This window comes from Meles meles, chromosome 21, assembly GCF_922984935.1.
Source record: "Meles meles chromosome 21, mMelMel3.1 paternal haplotype, whole genome shotgun sequence".
NCBI classification, from domain to species: domain Eukaryota; kingdom Metazoa; phylum Chordata; class Mammalia; order Carnivora; family Mustelidae; genus Meles; species Meles meles.
Genome location: NC_060086.1, coordinates 31848039 through 31870460, shown reverse-complemented (window position 1 = coordinate 31870460; position 22422 = coordinate 31848039). Strand labels below are relative to the sequence as shown.

General features: G+C 50.6%; 1 protein-coding gene across 1 annotated transcript in view; it reads left to right on the top strand.

The window, feature by feature from the left end:
• Positions 1–1150: 1150 nt before the first annotated feature.
• The window catches only part of ABCC1 (ATP binding cassette subfamily C member 1), a 133027-nt gene continuing 111755 nt past the window's right edge, over positions 1151–22422 (top strand). Inside the window, exon 1 of the mRNA XM_045993322.1 lies at positions 1151–1260. Coding sequence (XP_045849278.1) covers positions 1213–1260 — 48 coding nt within the window. The 5' untranslated portion in view covers positions 1151–1212. The remainder of the gene's footprint in view (positions 1261–22422) is intronic.

Genomic DNA, 22422 nt, shown 5'->3' with positions numbered 1-22422 from the left:
ACATACCCAACACTTCATATATAGTGGGCTTTGTGTCGGATGATTTTGCCAAGTGTAGGCTAATGTATGTGTTCTGAGTACATTTAAGGTAGGCTAAGCTAAGCCATGATGTTTGGTAGTTCAGGTACATCAAACGCATTTTCAACTTAGGGTATTTTCAGCTTCCACGGGTTTATTCCATGTAACCCGCCCCATGAGTTGAGAAAGGTCTGTATGTCTCCAGGCCTCCTTTTCTTTACCTCTAAGGTGATGATCAATAATCTGGCTGTTTGTTGAGTGCTGCTCAAAGATGGTGGAGAAATGCCCAGGAGCTTTGTAGACAGTTGGGGAGGCAACTGTTTGGGATAGAGGTTGGAGTCTTCCGGCCATGAGTGGTGGGAGTCTGAAGGGTCGTGGGTTCAAACCCCATTTCTGCTATGGCAGCTGTGCGACCCTGGGCAAGTTACTTCACCTCTCTGAGCCTCAGGTGCTTTGTACACATGTGGGGGGCGGCAACTATTTGGGATGGAGATTGGAGTCTTTGGGCATTGAATGCTCTGGCGTCAGATGGGTCACGGGTTCAAATCCCACTCCTGCTATGGGCAGCTGTGTGACCTTGGGCAAGCCACTTCACCTTTCTGAGCCTCAGTTTCTCCATCTGTGAAGGGTTCACTGCGAAGTGTATCCTCGTCCTACTGTCTCTGTGTCAGCTCTGGCGTCAGCGGGCTGGGTCGGCTCGGTGACCCTGGAGAAGTCACTCAACCTCCGTGTCCCTAGTGACGATGCAACTAGGACGCAGCTGAGCCCTTTGGCACTCTCTGGGGCTGGCCCGGGGCTCGGAACCCGGTTTCTCCCGGTGTTACTCTTACGGTTGCCGTTGTCGTCGCCGCCACCGCGGGACTGGAAAACGGGTGGCAGGGGCCGGCCGCAGAGGTCCCCGCCGCTCCCGGAGGACAAGCGCCGCCGCCCGGGCCCCCGCCGAGCTGTAGGGCCGGGGGCGACTGGCAGGGCGCCGAGGGGCGCAACGCAACCTCCCCGCGCCCGGTGGCAGCAGGAGAGCAGGGCGCCGGGGCGGGGCGGGGCGGGGCGCCGCATCCCCGTGACGCGCCGGCCAACCAGGCGGCGTTGCGGCCCCGGCCCCTCCGCCGCCGCCTCCCGCCCTCCCGTCGCCGCCGCTGTCGCCGCCGCTAGCAGCCGCCTGCCGCCGGGCCCGTCCGCCCGCCCGCCGGCCGCATGGAGCTCCGCGGCTTCTGCAGCGCCGATGGCTCCGACCCCTTCTGGGTACGTGCTCGGCGGCCGCCCGGACCGCGTGGGGCCGCTGGGAGGGGGCGGCCGCCGGCTGCGAGGCCGGCCGGCGTGGGGAAGCACCGGGCGGGGCGGGCCCGCAGCCCCCCAGCCCCCCAGCACCCGCGGGCGTCCGGAGCCGCGTTGCCCCGCTCCGCAGCCAGCCCGGGGGTGGGGGTAGGGGGTGCGGGTCCGCGCCCGGTCCCTCGCGGGGGCCGCTGATGCGAGAGGGGGGTGGAAACTTGGGCGGCTCAGTCCCCGGGAAGCGGGGCGAGGGCTTTGCATGTGCCCGGCTCCGGGGCTTTAGGGGAAACGTGGGGGGCCAGAGCTTGGGGGAGAGGGCTTCCTGCTTTGCGGTTGCCCCCTGCAATTGAAAATAACCTTCCGCGGAAGGGGACGCAAGGGATGGGGGCGGGGGTGGCGGGCAGCACAGGGGGTTGTCTCCAGGTTAAGTTCTCCTATCTCCTTTGTGGGTTGGGGTTCTCCCCCTTTCACAAAGAACGCCCCCTTCCCAAAGGTCTGGGCTGGGAAGAGGCTCGCGTGGCTCCGTGGGAATGGATGTTTGTCCCCTTCCCGGTTTGCCTCATCAACATGACTCTCCTGTGGTTACGTTGTGGTCCCCCCCCCCATCTTTTTACTTTCTGTCTGCCTCCTTAATTACTATAGGGGAATTTGGAGAAACAGGGGAAGAATTAGGGAAGTTTGGGGAACAGGCAGGGAAGAAAGTAGGGGTGCTCACCCCTGCCATGTCTCACCTGACCCTTGGGTCAGGTTTGGGTGCCCCCCCCAACTTCCCAAGGATGCCCGGAACCCTGGTACCTTTGTCATCCCATCTCTGTAATGTGAAGCCCCTCTCTGGGGATGCACGTGGCTTGTACCCTGGCAAGTTTTCCTCTGCGTGTTCACTGCTGCTCCTGGCTCCTGAGTCCACTTTGGGTGGTTTAATCCCCACTGTCTTGGGCTTTAGCTTCCCTGTAATGCGATTTACCCCTTTGTTTCAGGAGGTCACGTCTGTGTCACACTATCTTGATTATTGGTAAACACAATAGGCAAATCTGGACAGCTTTTTCACCCTTTGTGTAGGACTCAGGAGAGAAAAACAGCTTTGGTTCTTTGGAGCTGGTGATTAGCATCCAAAAATACCTCCTTGTCCTGTTTTGCAGGGCAGACTGCCTTTGGAGTTTTGAAAAAGTCATCCCGGAGGGCTCCAAGGGAAGGCTTTCTTTTGGGGGGTATCAACCAAATACACTTCAGTATGTCTCCAGTTTTCAGGCCAGTGGGATCAGAATTACTCTCTCGCTGGAAGTCAGAAAGATGATTTTGCATTCAGGGTTGGGGGGTGCGGCTGGGGGACTGGAGAGCATTTGGAAGGTAGGACTCTGGAAACACCTGTGGAGTCCCTTCTCCCTGTACCAGGTGTAACAGCACCAAGATTATCTCTGCAAAGACCCAGAGGGGGATCTGGTCCAGTGTTGCTGTGAGTTCTGGAGTGTTTGTTTCCTTGTTTATTTTCTTCTCAGGTTACACAGGGGGAAAAAATAGGCGACCATAAATTAGATTTTGCATCGGGATGTGCTTTATTTATTTATTAAAGATTTTATTTGTTGATTTGACAGAGATCACAAGTAGGCAGAGAGGCAAGCAGAGAGAGAGGGAGAAGCAGGCTCCCTGATGAGCAGAGAGCTCGATGCGGGGCTCGATCCCAGGACCCCGAGATCATGACCTGAGCCGAAGGCAGAGGCTTAACACTGAGCCACCCAGGCGCCCCCGGGATGTGCTTTATTGATGACAATGGGCCATTGATGATTACTGAGGTTTTCAAAAGCGAGGTGTGTTTCAAGGTGCTCTCTGTGTATTTAGCTTAAGAAGCTCACCCAGGAAAACCACTTGGGTTTTTTTTTTTTTGGCTTTGGACTTCTTGCTACAGAAATGATCAGGTGGTTGTTTTGCTTGGGGAAGGTAATGGCTGGTCTTCACTGCCAGACCCTCCCTCCTGGCCCAGTCTTTGACCTTGCAGAATTTCCTCTGCCTCTTTCTTTCTGGCTTCCTGGATGCCCCCGTTTTGGGTGGGGGAGGGGGTGTTAGGGGCCTGGAACTAGAGTTTGAGAGCTGGCCACTGCTGCCTGAAAACTTCCAGGTAGCAGGAGAAACTAAATGGAACAGAAAGAAGGTAGCTGCTATGTTTTCCAGGGTGGCATACTCAAGGCCCACCTCCCAGCCAATTAAACCACGTGGATTTGGCCAAGTCACTTGACTGTTGTGTGCTCAGGTTCCGCATCTGTAAAATGGGGGCAGGTTTCAAAAAAAAAGGGGGGGGGCTTTTTATGGTTATGGTTGTTTGAAGAGAAAATGAGATCACCTGTGTAAGAGGCCCAGCCTGTGGTCTGAACAGAATTAAACAGTGCATTTAAAAAAAATCATTCTTGCTGAAGACGAGGTTGTAGGTTTCCAGTTGCTTGTCCTTCCTTTGGACTCACTTTTTCTTCAGTTGGTGGGAAAGGGATTGGGCTGCTGTCCCCCTCCCGTCCCCCGCCCCCACCACAACGTATGCCTGGCTTCCCCCTCACCAAGGTCGTGTGTTCAGAAGTTAAAGGGACTGGCCCATGTGAGACTCTTATCAGACTTTGTTCCTGGGCCAGTGCCTGCCTCTGAGCTTCAGGAAATGTCCAGAAAAACCAGAACGTGGACGTAGTCCAAGGTGAGGGTTTCACTGACTTAATCACCTTCACGCAGGCAGGTGGTCCCGGGTGAGAAAAGAGGAGCTTCGTTACCCAGATAGGTGCCAAGTTCACCAACATTCGGCTTGTTTTTTCCATCACTGCTGGCAGGAGGGGGCTGTTTTGTGGCTGGTATTTGTATGATGGTTGGGAGAATGGGCCTGACCTCTCCTTCGGTATTAACTATTAAAAATTATTTATTATGTTGCAGACCCAGTGTAGAAAAATTGCAAAAAAAAAAAGAGTCAAAAAGAGGGGGGAAAAATAGTAGTCAGTGGTGCAGGGCCTCAGAGGGAGTGCCTGCATCCCCTGGCTTCCAGTCCTGGCCCTGCAGCTCAGGAGAGTTACATCTCTGTGTGCCTCAGTTTCCCTATATGGAAAATGGGGGGGGATAAGATAATACGAAGAAGCAAAGAGCAATGATGTAGGAACAAATGAACAAATCCTTGGCAGGTGCGTAGAATGTTGCTGCTTGGTATACAGTTAGTGCTCAGTAATTGTAAGCGGTCGACACCGGTTGGAATTCTCTAGTTAGTTCTTGCTGCCGCCCCCCCTGTGGCTGGGGGTGAGTGGAAGTAGCAGATCCGTGTTGCCCTTCATGGAATCCTGCTAGCATCTGACCCCCGAGCGGCTGTTTGCCTGGGAGAACTCGGTAAATCTCGGACTATTTGAATCAGCAGCCAAGGGGTGGGAGAACAGGAATATTTTAGAAGCTGTTAGACATTCCCCCTGGGGTAAGATCTGGCCTTGAAGTCAGTGTAATTTGTCTCTTAATAACTCCTCCTGGCTTCACAACAGTCTTTGAAGAGCCCAATTTCCACCCCCCCAAGTCCGCCACCCCCTGACACCGCCCCGCAAGTTTCCTGTCAGTTTTCAGACTCATCCCTTTACCTTCCTCCACCTTCTGTCTACTTCCCCTTTTTGTGCATCCCTCGTTCCAGTCTCCCCCTCCCTCCCTTTGGATGGTTAGAGCTGAAAGGGACCCGGAATGGATGGGATCCTCCCCTCATCCCACTTCCTGCATGAATGCAGAGAGGGACATGAGGGGCCCAAGGTAAGAAGGTGAATAGCTTGGGGAGGAGAAAGGGGGAACCTTTGGGAGGACAGACAGGGCCGGGCAGAAGCTAATACGGGGTTCCCAGGTTGCCTTACTGCGTTGCCCTGTTCTCCTTCCCCCAGCTGGACCGCCTCCATGGGTGATGCTTTTGGGGGTGAATGTGGTGATGGACTCAACTTTTAGGAACAGCCGGTCTCCAACTGGGGGTGGGAGCGGTGTGGGGTGTTGCGGGGGGCGGTGCTCCATCCTAGCCTGTCCCAGACGGAACTTCGGACCCTCCTGATACCAGTTAATACCAGCCCCGCCCTCTGGTGCCCAGGCCCCACACCTGCAGCATCCTTGACCCACCCCTCCCCAGCCTCCCATTCCCCATCTCAGCCGTCAGCACAGCCTGTTGCCTTTTTCTTCAAAATGTTTCCAAATCTGCCAGCGACTCACCGCCCCAGTTGCATTCTGGCCAGAGCAGCCGTGGATTGGCTCACTCCAGGATTGGAGCAATCCCTTCATACTGCTCTCCCTGCTTCCATCCTTGACCCCTGGAGTCTCATCTCAATGCAGCGGCCAGCAGGGACCTGTTCAAGACACAGGTCGGGTCCTGTCCGCAGCCCCCCCACCCCCCACGCTTGAAATCCTGCAATGACTCCAGACTTGGCTCAGATAGAAGCTGAAAAAGGCTTAGGCCTACCAGAGAGCAGAATCTGGCCTGTCATCTCTCTGAGCTCCTTACCTGCTACTTTCAGTCTCACTTCACTCCTACCACACTGGTTACTAGACCGCCTCAGGGCCTTTGCACTTGCCTGGAATACTTCTTTACCTTCAGTTATTTGTTCAGATCACTTTAGGCAGTTTTTCTCTGACTCCCCGCCACTTCTTTGTTCCCCTGATCCTTCCTTGCATTCCCTCCTCTACCCTTCCCCACCCCAACCAATCTAATACATCAGATATTTTTACTGATTTTGTTTATTCTCTGTAAACTCCCACCAACAGGACAACTCCACAGGCCCAGCGGTGTTTTGTTTTGTATTTGGCCTGTGTTTATTTATGGCCACAATCCTTGCACTTAGAATGGTGCCCGGGACCTAGTAGGTGCCCAGTAAATACTTGTGGAAGACATAAATGACACAGAACGCTGGGATGGCTTCTGAGCTGGGCTGTAGTCTCTCTGCAGAGGTCTCTAAGAGTAGTCACTCACCTGTCTGGAACGGATACCCAGGGAGGCCGGGCTCTCTGGCTTCCACGCTTGATGGCATAGAGTCTACCTTGCAAGGGTCAGCACTGAGCCTTGCCCCCTCCCTCCTTTCCCAGGACTCAGTGCCTCAAACACAGTCAGCCCAGGCAACGTTTGAATTCGAGTTTGGTTTGGCTTTATTTCAGAAGAGGCCTTCGGGCTCCCTTTTGTTGCATTTCCCCCTCTTTCTTATTGTGGCTTCAGTTCTAGAGCCCAGCTTTGGTCTCTTTTTCCCCCTTGTGCTTTCTCCCCTGGCCTGCTTCCTTCACTGAGGGGACTCTCCTGGCACCTGTGGCCAGTTAGTTCCATGGGCACCCCCTGCCTCGAAGCCTGAGCTTCTGGTGAAGTGCCTGGAGCCCGTCTGACTCGGTAGCTTGATCTCCATCAAGGTCATGTTGGCTGGTGCGGGATGGGGATGCAGAAACTAATTGCGGGTGCCGGAGAAATTGGAAACAAGCGTCCTGGGTGTCTTTTGGCTCTAGGTTTTCTTGGTGGGATGAGGTCTAGCTTTTATTATGCTATCTTAATGGTTAGTAAAACTCTAACCCATCAAAACTTGCCTGAACATTTTGCAAAAAAAAAAAAACAACAACAACAAAGTGCTCGTAAAAGGGACTGGAATGATGACGAGGGGTTGGACATCCTGAGGCATGGGCTTCCCCCAGCCTGGAAACTGGGACAGTGTCTCTTCTGATGGAGGTATGAAACCTGTTCTTAGCGCTTGAAGACTGAGGGTGGGGGAGGGGGCGGGGGGGATTTGAGGACGCTGGCTCAGGGATGGGGTTGGTAAGTGTGGAGCACAGTTTGTCAGCCTCACCTCTGTGACGTTTGGGGCCCGCAGATTCTCTGTTATGCCCTGTGGGCTGTTGAGTGGTGTCCTTGACCTCTATGGACGGGGGGCCGGGAGCATCTCCCCGTGTTCTGACAACACGGATGCCTCCAGACATCGCCACATGTCCCTTGGGTGTTGAAGTCACAGCGCCGTCGGCGAGGAGCAATCTGGAGAACAGATCTGGGGTGAGACTTGCCCTCGACCTTGCATTTTCCCCCGCGAGATTTGAGTCATTGAACTTCTCCTGTAATTAGCTTACCGGGTGTTGCCTTGGAGAAGCTTAATGGGACCGTAAGGAGGTTAAAGTCGCATTACGTGGAGGAGGAACAGGCTGGCTTTGCCTCGCTGTTTCGTCTCTTTACACCCGGGGCCTGTGTTTCTCTGCGCTCGTCCACTCTGGCTGGAGGGTGTGGTGATGGAGGTTGGAGCGGAAGCGTCAGGGTCTCGTGTTGACCTCCCCAGGAGAGGTGGACAGTCACAGAGTGGGGGTTCTACTTAGCTTGGGGTCCCCTTATCTTCGTCGTGGGATTCATGCCCTGCGGGGAGGTTGCCAAGTCCTGGAAAATGGGTCTAGATAACCGGGGAGGTAGTGATTGACATTTTATGGGGCTTTTCCCTTTCTTCTCTGAGACGCTCAGTCCACCTTTTATTGGCCCGTTAGGGGGCTACTTGGCTGGGGGCGCCGTCCTCTTTGGAGAGTTTTTATTTATTTTTCCCGGTACGAAGAACTTCAGGGAGGTCTTTAAAAACACTGGATTTGATCGCTTGTTCTTGCCACAACCCTTTCTATTTTTTTTTTTAAGATTTTATTTATTTTATTTATTTATTTGACAGAGAGAGATCACAAGTAGATAGAGAGGCAGGCAGAGAGAGAGAGAGAGAGAGAGAGGGAAGCAGGCTCCCTGCTGAGCAGAGAGCCCCATGCGGTACTCGATCCCAGGACCCTGAGATCGTGACCTGAGCCGAAGGCTGCAGCTTAACCCACTGAGCCACCCAGGCGCCCTTGCCACAACCCTTTCTTACTCATTTAGTCAGTCTTTTGTGGATTGAGCATCTCCTGTGTTCTAGACACTGGAAATGCAGCCACGAATGAGGTAGATGAGGTGCGTGTGCTCATCAGCTTACACTTAGGAATGACCGGAACAATTTTGGGTAGTGGTAAGTGCCACAGAGTCACAGACTGGGAGGACCTGGGGGTGGGGTACAAGCTATGAAAGAGGGATATCCAGGGTCTAACCTTTGACCTGTGATCTGAATGGTGAAGCTGGCCCTCAAAGGACTAGGAGAGGGAAGTAATTAGGGGAAGACAACCGCAAGTGCAAAGGCCCTGGGGTGCTTGGAGTGGTCTGAGAATCAGAGTTTAACTCAAAGGAACCACAGAGCCCATCTCATAAAAATCTTGCCTTCAGCATTCTGCAAAAATGCTTGAAGTGCTAATAAAATGGCTTGTGGTACTAATAAGGGCCTGAAAATTCCAAAGAGGAAGCTTGGCGAGGAAATAGAGCCATACTTGAAGAGGCGTGGGCTTCTGATCCATTTTTGTTGGAATGAGTCTCAGGTTTTTACAATTAACGTCAATGCGTATATTTTTTTCTGTGTCTCATCTGTTTCTGAACCGTAACTGAAAACCCTTCAGGGTTAGACAAAGTTGGGACTCCCCGCTCCCCAGCTGCCCGTGATTCTCCTCTAATGGCATTTCATGAGCGGTGAAGATGACTTGCTTTAAAATTGCTACGAAAATCTTTTAAAACTAGACGTTGAGGGGCGCCTGGCTGTCTCAGTCAGAAGAGGGTGTGACGCTTGATTTCAAGGGTTGTGAGTTCGATCCCCCATCGGGTGTAGAGATTACTTAAAAAAATAATAGAATCTTAAAAAAACAACAACAGCAACCAACAAACGCAATGTTGAAATGATCTGGCTGATTACATGAAGATCTGGCTGTGATTTGATTTGTTTGATTTGGTTAATTGTGGTTTGATTGTGCTGTTATTTTAAAAAAAAGTGAGTGTGTAGGAGAATACAGAGGGAAAGTAAACGTTGGAGTATCTGCCTCCTCCCTCTTTTCCCAGAGTTAGCCACTGGTGATAGTTTCTTGGGTTTCCTTCTAGCAGAATGCAAAGTGTATATGCAAATATGTATGCAGAGGTGAGTGGGTACATATATCTTTTTTTTCCTCCCTAGATGGGTTCATATTCTAAATAATGTTCTGTGTTTTGCTCCCTACACTTAAAAGCCGATGTTGATTTTTTTTTTTTTTTTTCTGTTAAGTCCATGCAAATGGAAAGAAAGAGGAAGTAAAACTTGGTCAGAAGCCACACATTCTTCTGTTCTATGACTGTGCGGTACATTTACCTCAGTCCTACATTGGTCGCTGTCTGGGTTGGTTGCAGAATTTTGGCCTGATGCACGGCGCTGCCTGGAGCGTTTCTGGGTACTCCTCTTTGCACATATATGTACGTCGATGTAAAATGACTCAGCAGAATAAGTTCCTCCTTGAGGAGTGGCTGGGTTGAGGGATCTATGCTTTGAGAACTTGGTGGTTCTGATTGCCCAGTGTTTCCTGTCCGCTAATGGACCCGCCAGCGTTTATTAAGCACCTGTTGTTTTGCTGGCATTTGAGGCAAGAGTAAGTAAGCCGGAAATAGACCAGGTTCACGTTCCTTCCCTCTATCGGTAGAGGATTTTTGTCTGGCTGAGTTAAGCCTTGTATTCCGGGGAGTTCTGGAGGCTGAGTGCTCAGTTTTGCTCCCATTTAAAACAAAGATAGGGTTCAGTGTGAAGCAATCTTTGCCTTCTCTGTCATTTTAAAAGAGCTTTGACATCAGCAATTTAATGATGTGTGACGTTTTTACTCAAAATCCCATCCTGCTAATGTAGCTCTATGGTTTTGTTTTTTTTTTTAACACACAAACTTCCTGGCATCATCCATTGTCTTATTTATAAAAGCAGCACTCCTTGTTAAAGATAGGTCACAGAGATATTTGTTTTGTTATTTATTTATTTAATATTATTTATTTACTTTTTTTTTTTAAAGATTTTATTTATTTGACAGAGAGATCACAAGTAGGCCTAGAGGCAGGCAGAGAGAGAGGAGGAAGCAGGCTCCCTGCTGAGCAGAGAGCCCAATGCGATGCAGGGGCTCGGTCGCGGGACCCTGGGATCACGACCTGAGCCAAAGGCAGAGGCTTTAACCCACTGAGCTACCCAGGCGCCCCTAATTTTATTTTTTTCGTGCAGAATCCTCACCTAATGTGGGGCTTGAAGTTATGACCCTGAGATCAGGCGTCACAGGCTCTACTCACTGAGCCAGCCAGGTGCCCCCATCCCAGATATATTTAAAAGTAGTATTAAAAGTAGTAAAAAAACAAACAAACAAAAAAAACTATTAAAAGTAGTAGGTGGGTGCATATTAGCTGTTCCCTGGAGCTGAACTGAGTCAGGATTTTCTGGGATGATAGAAACGTTTACAAACAAACACGTTTAAATAAAAAGGTTTATGTTAAAATTGTTGCTCTGCTTTTTATTTTTACTGAAGCTATGATTCATGTCAATACATAGAATTTCACTGTTTGCATCACAGGTGATATGTAACATGCTATTTATTTATTTTTAAAGATTTTATCTATTGATTTGACAGAGAAAGAGATCACAAGTAGGCAGAGAGGCAGGCAGGGGGGGTGGGGAAGCAGGCTCCCCACTGAGCAGAGAGCCCAATGAGGGGCTCGATCCCAGGACCCTGAGACCATGACCTGAGCCGAAGGCAGAGGCTTAACCCACTGAGCCCACGTGCCCCTGTAACATGCTATTTAATACAACATAGTTTATTTGATAAGGGACAGCACAGAGGATCATAGGGGAAGGGAGGGAAAATGGAGTGGAAAGAAATCAGAGAGGGAGACAAACCATGAGAGGCTTTTAACTCTAGGAAACAAACGGAGGGTTGCTGGAGGGGAGGTGGGTGGAGGGACGGGCTAGCTGGGTGATGGGCATTAAGGAGGCCACGTGATGGGATGAGCACTGGGTGTTACACGCAAGTAATGAATCATTGAACATTACATCAAAAACTAATGATGTACTATATGTTGGCTAATTGAATTTAAATAAAAAACTTATTCATAATTCTTTGATATTCCAAGTTGTATTTGGACTGATATATATAACAAATATATATTTGTTAAAATTAATGCAGCCGTTTTTCTCTGTAAATAACAGCTACTTGGCGTTATTTCCCGTTTTTTCATTCCTGTGAAGACTGCTCCAGTAAGCATTCTAGTACATAGGTCAAAATTAGGTAATTTTTTTTTTTTTTTAGTAGATATTAGCTGGTTTTCCAGAAAGGAGGATATAGTACGTTCATTGCCACCGACAACAAATAAGAATTCCCGTTTCTTTACATCCTCCCAAGCGCTGGGCATCATTGAATTTGTTAATTCAGTGGATTAAAAAAAAAAAAATCTTGTCGTCTGCATTTCTCTTTCGGTGAGAAGCTGAGCATCCCGCAGCATATCTCCCGGTGATAGGTGTGTTCTTTTCTGTGCATCTGTTTTCTGTGTCTTTCCTGCTCATCTTTCCCCTGGCTTGCCTTTACTCTGTTAATTTGCAGGGCTCTTGTCTCTACACATTGGGAATCTTGCCCCTCTGTCAGGCACGTCACAGATATATTTCTGCAGGTGACTGTTTGTTTACTTGAGCGTTAATATTTGGTTCTCGTCCGGATTTGTGTGTCGTTGCTAGCAAGAATGGCGCTGGGCAGCGCTAGACCACATTTGGTTGTAATGTTTCTCATTTACTGGTGTAAGAATTTTCCCACGCTCCCATAGAACTTTTTAAAATTATACAGTGTCACAGCAATCATTTCGTGTATTGGTGGACTATAATTTACATAATTATTACCTATGGTTTGACATTTAGATTGCTGTCTCCTTTTTTTTTTTTTCCTGTTTGAGAAAACATTAGAATGAGTATCACATGGAGAGTGCCTATTGCCTTTGTCCTTAGGGCGTATGCTCAGGAGTGGAGTGTCTCAGAACGCTTGAACAGATTTGCCTGTAGCTCGAGCCTTTTTTTTTTTTTTTTAAAGGGGTTGGCTTACTTCACCATTCTAGCACAGTCTAAGGATACCCATTATTATGGTTGTTTTTATTACTGAGGGCAAATGATGGGTGCATGTTAGTAACAGCGTCTGCTCTGGTCCCTCCAGTCAGCCTGAGAGGCCCGAGGCCAGTGGCAGAGGAAAGCTGGAGCTGTCAGTTGCTGGGAGGGTGACCTGCAAGTTCTGATTTGGTTAGATTGTCTAGGAGCTCTTTGATGAAGCATCTTCCTCAAAATCATTAAATCACCAATAAGGTCAGGGAGAAAAGCCACATGGTAGATTACACTCTGTCCAAGGACTGCTGTTATAGCATCATGGGGTGCTCTCCTCTTTTTTGTCCCACGGAGATCTCAGGGGTCTGGGTGGGCCACGCCATACTCGGTGTTGGGATCTGGTGGCTCACCTCCAGTTCACTTCCGAGGCCAGATTCATAGGAGCTTGGGTTTGCAAATCAGCCCTGCCACTTCCCGGCATGTGACCCTGGGCCAGTTCTTTAACTTCTGGGAGCCTCAGTGGACTCACCTGTAAAGGGGGTGACCGATAGTTGCGTGTCTTACATAGCTGTAGGGAAGAGGTAAGGCGCAGAGGATGCCCAGCAGAGCTCGAGCAGATGCTGGGGCTGTGGTTATGGAAGAGGAGGCTGGACAGTAGGGGACAGTGTGGACAGTTGAGGGCAGTGGAGATGGCATGATTCTCTTCTGGGTATTATCTCCTTATAAACCCTGGGCCCAGGCAGGCCTTGGCAGTTGGAAAAGAGCCCAGTCTGACCCCAGGGATTCAGACTTCTGTGCCTAGCATCGGAGACAATTCAGGTAAATTGGCTCCGTTGTTACCAGGTGTCTGTGGTGTTTTCCCGGGTCTGGTAAGGCATGCCCAGGTGTCAGCTCTGAAATTGGGCTGATGTGTGGAGAAATTCATTTTCCCCGTGGTTTTCTTCGTAGTTCAGAAGTAAGAAGACTTGCTTAAGTATTTAAATCGATGGCATAGGAGTGAAGTTGTTATAGTTCTGAGAGCTGCTGACATCTGCAAACCTGGAAACTTCCAGGTTTTCTGTTACCATAAACATGGCAGAGATCGAATTATTTAAAGGGACTTTTCCTTGGACTGTCTTCTTAGTCTGATATTGTAAGAGATACAGTATAAAATGAAACCGTACAGGGGCGCCTGGGTAGCTCAGTGGTTTAAAGCCTCTGCCTTTGGCTCAGGTCATGATCCCAGGGTCCTGGGATCGAGCCCCACATTGGTCTCTCTGCTCAGCAGGGAGCCTGCTTCCTCCTCTCTCTTTGCCTGCCTCCCTACCTGCTTGTGATCTCTCTGTCAAATAAATTAATTAAATCTTTAAAAATAAAAATGAAACTGTACGATAGGAGTGTAGTAAAAAGTGAAGTCTTCCCTAACGACATTCTTCTGGAAGTCTAATCTCTTATCGGCGGATTGGCGTTTTAACTTTTAAATCAGCCCATTTTCTCCCCTTACGCTAAATAGAGAGCATCTTAAAAAACGAGGATGGGATCCTGTAAAAACATAATCTTCGTTCTTTTGTTTTCACTTACTAGTGCAATCTGGATAGGACCCGTTTTTAATTAACATATTTACTTGATGAAATGTTAACGTGAACCTAATTAGGTAATTTGCTAATGATTGTTCCCTCTCAAGGCAGTTGGTCATAGCCTTGTTGTTTTAGCCTCTGTGCAGGGAGCTCCTGGGGAAGTGGGAAGCAAGTGTTAGTGGGTGGATGTTGGAGGGGAATGTCGTGGATCCCCTTGCCGGAGACGGCACCTCTGAGGTCCAATGCTTATGGGACTGGGCTCTCACCCATGGCTTGTCCCCAGTCTGTGGTCTCTGAGCGTCTCCTGAATAGCCTTGCCCTGGGCTTGACCACCTCTAGTTACAGGGTAGACAAGGGAAAGTGAGCATTTGGTTTTTCGGTGGGAGTTGGGAGAGCCCCCCCCCCTAATCACTTCATACTTTCCTTTAAACCAGTTCACTTTTTTTAAAACCTTAATCAGTGTATCCCAAGCACCGTGTCACATGCGGAATCACAGGGTGGCCTATTTGTGTATTTACCGAATAGCTAATACCTAGGTCCTTACTAAAATGAAAGAAGAGGGTGTTCTGCAGACCACCCAGATCCCAGACCCTCAGCAACGGGCTGTTTTGGTTCCCACCCCCTCCCCACCCTGGGGACATTTGTCAACGTCTGGAAACGTTTTAGGTTATCACCCCTGGAGGGAGTGTACTCCCGGCATCCGATGGGTAGGTGCTGCTGCCCAAGGCCCAGGGAAACCCCCCGACCCCCGAAAACAAAGGGTTAACCAGGGCCTGCATGTCACCGTGTCTATGCCTAGGTTGAGAAGCCCTCACCTGGCTCAGGCCACATGCTCCAGCATTCTGGGTCATGTCATGATTTTCCAGATTGCTCACTCCTCTCTTTTCTGGGTACCTGGTGACCATGTGTGTGTGACATGGTATACATCCAGCTGCGGCCTGCTGGGGGTTTCAGGCCTGCTCTCACACCTTGCATCAAAGCTCCAGTAAACCCATGTGAAGTTTACATGCAGATGTGAATTTGGGATACTATCCCACCCCAGGACTGTATGGACATCGGGGAGAAGGACGCATAATGACCCTGAAGTGGTTGAAATCCATAACATTTTTGCCGGGCAAATCCTATTCGAGTGCAGGTTTCCGAAAGTATGCTGTGCTTGCCGAGAGGATCTCTCTCTCTCTCTGTCTTTTTTTTTAAGATTTTATTTATTTATTTATTTATTTATTTTTTTAAAGATTTTATTTATTTATTTGACAGAGATCACAAGTAGGCAGAGAGGCAGGCAGAGAGAGTGAGAGGGAAGCAGGCTCCCCGCCGAGCAGAGAGCCCGATGCGGGACTCGATCCCAGGACCCCGAGATCATGACCCGAGCTGAAGGCAGCGGCTCAAACCACTTATTACAGAGAGAGCACATGAGCGTAAGCAGGGGAAGCAGAGGCAGAGGGAGAGGGAGATAAGGCTTCCTGCTGAGCAGAGAGCCCCACGCAGGGTTTAATCCCAGGACCCCGGGAGCATGACCCGAGCCAAAGGTAGACATTTCACTGACCAAGGCAGACAGGCGCCCGGAGAGGATTTCTGCTGTGGGGCCAGGCAGAAGCCGTGGCCTGTTGGTGACCATCCCCACTGGAAAGGGCTGTACTTGGTCAGCTAGGAGATTTTACTGCCTCTGCCCTGCCTGGCTTTGGCAAAAACAGCCTGGCCTGGGGAAGGAATTGTGGAGACAAGAAGGCAGCTGGCAGGGGGACATGGTAGGATGTGCGCTGGCAGCTTTGCCCGAGCTGGCCTGGTCAGGTAGCTTGACAATTACCGCCCCCCATTAAAGTTAATTGCTGTGCTATGGAGCAGTAGTGAGGAGGTGGGGCGGGCTTGATCGGTGTCTCTTGGAGCATTTTTTCATTTTTCCTTCTTGGTTCTGGAAACTTAAGGAAAAGCCTCTTGCCATCCCCAGAGGTGAGCTCGATGAGAAAAGGGTCCGGGCTGTCCTGCATTTCATCGACTCCAAAAAGGCCGGCAGGGGTGACATGCATCCCGGTTTTGGAGATGCCATGCTGTGCAAACGTGGCCAGTGGAAGGTTGGAGGATGCCCCGGATCAGGGGAAACTGATACTGAAGGAATATGTGAAGAAACGTGGCATTTATTGGTTTTTTAATATTTTTTATTTAAAAAAATACGTATTTGAGAGAGAGAGAGAGTGCTCCCAAGCTGGGGGAGGGGCAGAGGCAGAGAGGGAAGCAGGCTCCCCTCTGAGCAGGGAGCCAGATGTGGGACTCTGTCCTAGGACCCTGGAATCATGACCTGAGCTGAAGGCAGACGCTTGGCTGACTCAGCCACCCAGGGGCCCCGCGATGTTGGTTTTACAACTGATGTATTATGATAGCTTCCAGTACCCTCCCCCACTGCTGTGAATTAATACTTCTATTGCCTTAGCTGTGATGCTGGAGACCCATTCCTGGTGCGTGACACATGCGGCCTCCCTGTTTCATGGGGACTGCAGTCCTGAAGATGCTCAGAGGGACGTAAGAGTACAGGTTGCTAGCATACCTTCCCTTCAGATCCCCGTTCTGCTGCTTGGTTGCTGTGTGGCCTTGGAGAAGTCCCTTGATTCTCTGTGCTTTGGTTTTCTTATGTGCAGAATGGGGATGACTGCAGTGCCTCCGTCATAGAGTTTAAACCTAAAGGAGTTTTACGTATGGCCAATGCGCTAGCCCCGTTCCTAAGTGCTGTTACTTTTACTACAGCTCGTCCCTTGTCATTGTTGAAATCGTCGTCATCATCGGTACACAGAAGTCCCTTGCTCTGGCCCAGAGGGAAGTCCGAGAATCCTGGAGGATGCTGAGATGGGGAAGTACCGGACAATGATGTGGGTCTAGGTTGTCCTGCTCCCAACACCCACTGTTAACTCTTTCTCCTTCTCTGGGTCACATGGCCTTTGTGGCTCAGGTCAGGAAACCTTTGGACTCTGTGCCTCAGTCTGTAACATGGAGAACAGTAATAGTACCTCTCTTGTCAGAGGTTTGTTTTAGGGATTAGACAAGATGAGACATGCACAGTGCTACAGTCTGTAGTGTTCTGGGCTTGGAAGGCTGTGGAGGGCTTGGCTGTGACGGCATCTAAACCTCTCTAGCAAAAATAGCTGCCGTCTTCCCCTTCTGTTTCTTCGGTCAGAACCCTCCCCTAACCCTGCACCAGCTCTTAAGCAGTCCTTACTTGTAGATGGTGTCTTTTCCCTAGTTCTTAGTCTAGAGCATGGACCCCAGGGGGCCGGTGCCTGCCCCTCGTTACCGATGGCCTCCCCAGGGCTGGGAGTGACCCCTCACTTGGGTTTGTGACACCCAGGTCATTTTCAGCGGGTCCTCTGTCCCCGTCTGCTTTGCTATCGGGGAAGCTGCCTGCCTGGGAGCTTCCTGGTTTTGGCTGTGAACCGGCCAGCGTGTCCACATTGCTCCTTTTCTTGCTCTTGGAGTTATTTCCTTTGGACCCGTGCCTGTAGCTGGGATTGTTGGTTTTAGGTGGGACGGAGTCTGTGGTTCTTCTTTACATGTTTCTGGGTTGCGCTTCAGATAAATTTATTCACTCCTCCTTTTGCTTGTCGAACAAATATTGAATGAGTGCCTGCTGTGTGTGGGCACATTAAAAGGACATGGTCATGCTTCCGGAAGATTCCAGGTCAGAGGGAGAGAGACCCCTTGGAACTCTGCACGGAAAATAGTTGAGAGCGGAGACTTCCAGAGCATGTCCTAAGTGTCAGGGAATGTTCTAGATGCTTTCTAAGTGTGGTGTTTTCATCCCGACTGTAAATAACCTATAGAGAAGGGACTGCGGTTATTCCCATCCTGTGGATGGGAAAACAGGCAGAGAGAGGTGAAGTCACCCAGAGTCTGCCTGGGAACCCCAGCCCGGTGCTGCAGGAACAGAAACACGAGGGTTGCTGAAGGAGATCACACGTTTGGGGCTTGGTGAATGATGGCAGAGATGGTCACTTCGGAGGGGTGAGGCCTCTGTATCAGTGGGCATCTGAGAACGTGCAGGGATGAGAAGGAGCTGACCAGGCTGGGGCACTCCAGGCCTGGGATGAAACTGGTGGGAAGAAGCTGGGTGGGACAGAAGAGGAGCGAGAGACTTTCCCGGGCAGGGCATCAGAGGCTGGGGCGTGGGCCGGAGAGGGGAGGTGTTGTGAGCTGCTGCGGGAGCACCAACATGCCTTGCAGGCCTAGGTTAAGGTGGGTAACCTAGTTAGTATTAACTACCACTCCTGTGCTCGTGAGTCCCAAGCCCGGTTCAAAATGCTTTCCATTGAACCCTCAAAACAGCCTTATAAAGTGGATGGACCATTGTCCCCATTTTACAGATGGGCCACCTGAGGCCCAGAGAGGTTGTGTACCTTGTTGAAGGTCCCACAGCTCATCTGTAGCAGAGCTGGGATGGAACCGTGGCCATCTGGCCGGGAGTCCAGGCTCTCAGGCGTGGCACCGTCCTGCCATTGCGAGGGGGGTGTCCCTGGTGACCTGTTTTAAAAATAGCATTGTGGGTCCTTAGGGGTCAGCGGCAGGACAGGAGGACTCCGGGTGGGCCAGAGTGGAATCATTTCCAGTAGGTTGTGCCAAATGACTCTGGCCCATCTCTTGGGTGGCTTCAGCCTTGTGGCACATGGCGTTTTGAGCTATTGTGACTGCAGTAACAATGGGGTAGGGGTGGCAGAGTTGAATTCGGCCCCTGGTGGCTACCCCTCCCCCATCACAGAGCGTTTGTAGTCTGGGGAGAGGTAGGAGACCAAAAGTCGGAGAGGTGGAGTGACTTCCTCCAAGGCACACAGCCAGGAAGTACTGGCGATGGGGCTTGAACCCAGGTGTCTGCATGGAAACTGGTCCTCCCTTGACACTGCCTGCCCCTGGGTCCGTTTCCCCCATGACCCTGTCTGACCTGGACAGGGAGCGCACGGCTGGAATTTCCGTTCAGAATAGAGAGACCTTGGTGCAGGGCGGAGGGCGAGCTCGGATGATCTGGGGTAGGGGGCCCCGGGCCGGGGTGTCTTAGGGGACTTCCTGGAGGATGACCGTGGCTTTCCCAGTTTACTGTTTTGGGCTGTCATCCAGAGGAGGGGCTGAGAAGAAGGAGCCAGAAACTTAATGCTCTCGGTTTCACAATGCCTGGGCGCTTTTGCAACGTGTGGGTGATGCAGCACTTTCCTGGTGGGAATCCCAAGTGGAGCTTTGGTTTTCTTTTGCTTAACTGGCTCAGGCCCTGGCCTGTCTTCCTGGGCCTGGTTGTCGCCCAGTCCCCTCCTGACGCTTTGTTTGACTTGTGGATGGGCACACAGACGCGAAGCTTGTCCAGCATCCGCTTTGGATCCTGCTCTGTGCTCCCCTTTGAACACCATTGCCCTGTGCCCACAACGGCACATCTTGGCCTGTTGGTGGCCCGTTGGTTTTGCCTACTTAGGGAAACCTGCCCTGAGCTCCCAAGTGGAAACAGCAATGACCGTGACCGCCGCTAATAGGCCGGTCCCCAAGTGCCCATCAGGGAGGCATTGGTTGGAGGGGAGAGCTGGCCTGCCTGTGTTGACATCCCTTCCTTCTGCTTCAGGCTGTGCCACCATGGGCAAGTTGCTTTACCTCTCTGACCTTGGCTGCTCGCTCTGCAAAATGGGAACATCCCGCTGGAGGATGAAAGTGAAAGAATGTAATGTATAGATGCAGTCCTCGCGGTGACTCTGAGAAGCAGGTGTTGTCCCTGCTGTGATGAGGAGGAACCCGAGTTTTCTTCCCCTGTACTTGGGGAATTAACCCCCCTCCCCATGTGCCCCGGAGATCTCTTGTCATTTATGTGTCACTCTTCAGTGACATTTGGTATTTTAAAAATCCTTTGTCACAGCTCTTTATGTACCCATCCTACTTCTGGTACCAGAGTCCAAGCTTCTTGAGGGCAGGATCCAAAGGTCGATGTCATGGTTCAACTCCTGTTACAAAGCAGGGCTCAGTAAATGTGTTAAATGAATGGACCGGCGGATGGATGATCTTTGGGGTCACTAGATGTTGGTGGCAGAAGTGGAGCCATGTAGAGAAACTGTGAAGACAGTGGGTCTCGGGGCCTCTGGGTGGCTCATTTGGTTAAGCATCTGTGTTCCGGGGCGCCTGGGTGGCTCAGTGGGTTGAGCCTCAGCCTTTGGCTCAGGTCATGATCTCAGGGTCCTGGGATCGAGCCCCGCATTGGGCTCTCTGCTCGGTAGGGAGCCTGCTTTCCCCTCCCTCTCTGCCTGCCTATTTGTGATCTCTTTCTCTCTGTCAAATAAGTAAATAAAATCTTAAAAAAAAAAAAAGAAAAAAAGCCTCTGCGTTCAGCTCAGGTCGTGATTCCAGGGTCTTGGGATCTAGTCCCACTTTGGGCTCCTTACTTAGCAGGGAGCCTGCTTCTCCCTCTTCCTCTGCCTGCTGCTTCCACCGCTCATGTGTGTGCTCTCCCTCTCTCTCTCTTGCTCACTCATTCTCTCTCAATAAATAAATCTAAAAAAAAAAAAAAAAGACAGTGGGTCTCAGCTGGAGTGATTGTGCTCCCCCCCCCCCCATAGGGACATGAACACTTTCTAGGGACATTTTTGTTGTCATGACCTGGGAGAGAGGATGCTGCTGGCATCTGGTGGGAAGCAGAGCCCCAGAGATGCTGGCGGACATCCTGCCGTGCACAGGACAGCCTCATAACAAAACATCTTCAGATGTTAGCTGTGCCAAGGGTAAGAAATGTTGGATTGGGGGACATGTAATCTAGTTACAAGCAACAGAGCAATAGGAAAAGACATTGCGTTCAAATTTATTTACTTATTTTTAACGAATGCAAACGAGTCCTGTGTTAATATATTTTCTTACTGGGGTGATGAAGCAGGGTTGGTGTGCAGTTTGCTTTGGGGCGGGGGTTAGGTTCTAAGGACAGCATATGGGAGGGAGAATTCACATAGTTCAACTGACCCTGGGTCTTATTCATCTTTTTTTTTTATTTAATCTGCTTTATTAAGATACAATTCGTAGACCTTATGATTCATGCATTTAAAGTACAGAATTGGGTGGTTTCTGGGAGAGGTGTGCAACCATCCCTGTGGTTGATTTTGGGACATTATTTGTCTTTGTGTCCTTCAGACCCGGGTGGCCGTGTGCCTCGGGTGACGGCCGCACGTGTTGGCCACATGCAGTTTATAGCAGCTTATAGTTCATGGTGTCTGGTCCCTAACTTTGACAGGGACTTCCGAGTGCCCGCCATGTGCCAGGAGCTGCCTCAGGCGGGAAGTGAACGATCCAGAGCCCCCGCCTGGGCGTCCACTGTCCCCACAGAGCTGACAGCCCGGGGGGGGGCACCGTAGGGAAAAAATCGTGTTTGAGGTAAGTTAGCATCAGGTCAGGTCATGTGAAACTACTGACCTTCAGTGATTTTTTAAAAAAATATTTTATTTATTTACTTGACAGAGATCAGAGTAGGCAGAGAGGCAGGCAGAGAGAGAGGAAGGGAAGCAGGCTCCCCGCTGAGCAGAGAGCCTTATCCAGGGCTCCATCCCAGGACCCTGGGACCATGACCTGAGCCGAAGGCAGAGACTTTAACCCACTGAGCCACCCAGATGCCCCAACCTTCAGTGATTTTTGATCCATGGCCCCGGTTGGCAAATGTTTTCTGGGAGGAGGCAGGTGGTAAATAGTTGTGACTTTGCGGGCCAGGGTGAAATCGATTGACAGCGCTTGGTGGCAGGCAAATTGTCTGTTTTCCATTTTATATTTAAAAATGTGTAGGGGCACCTGGGTGGCTCAGTGGATTAAGCCGCTGCCTTCGGCTCAGGTCATGATCTCAGGGTCCTGGGATCGAGCCCCGCATCGGGCTTTCTGCTCCACAGGGAGCCTGCTTCCTCCTCTCTCTCTGCCTGCCTCTCTGCCTACTTATGATCTCTCTCTCTGTCAAATAAATAAATAAAATCTTAAAAAAAAAAAGTGAAATCCAATCCTAGTTTGGGGGACAAAGCAGGGGAGGGTCAGATCTGTTCCCTGGGTCGTAGTCTGCCAACCCCTGGCCTATGCAAATGGCCATTTGTCTGGTTTTTGTTAGTCACGTGTGTGATACAGAATGCATTAGATACTATATTGAATGCTCCATAGCATACATGGCATTAGAGTATTAAGATAGTATGTAAAACCTCAAGTAGTATCTGAAAGAAATATTTTACGACTGCATGTAAGTGCTCTACTGTAAATGTACGGAGCTCCATGAAGTGGCCATGGGGAGGGGTAGAGGGTGGGGAAGGGGGAGGACTGGTTCTGCTGAGGCCCAAAGGCTGCCTCTGAGTTGAAGCCAGGGCAATGAGTGGACAAGGGCTCCAGGCAGGGAGAACAGATTGTGCAAAGGCCCTGAGGCATAGAATGGTCCAAGAGCAGTGAGTGTGGAGCTTCAGGCAGAGCGTCAGGATTGGGTTGCCGTTTGAACTTATCCCTTTGGCTCCGGGGTGGAGGGGAGGCCAGCAACCAGTGAGGAGCCTGGTGGTACCTGGGTGGTAACCCGGGTAACACAACAGATATTTGCCAGGTGTGGAATGGGTTGAACGAATCCCCTGTCTTCTGGTGGCACACTACTGTTTACTTTTATTATTTCATGTTAATAAAAGGACCCTGTGTTTATCAAAGAGATACCAGAGGCCATGGTAAGGTTCTCTTCA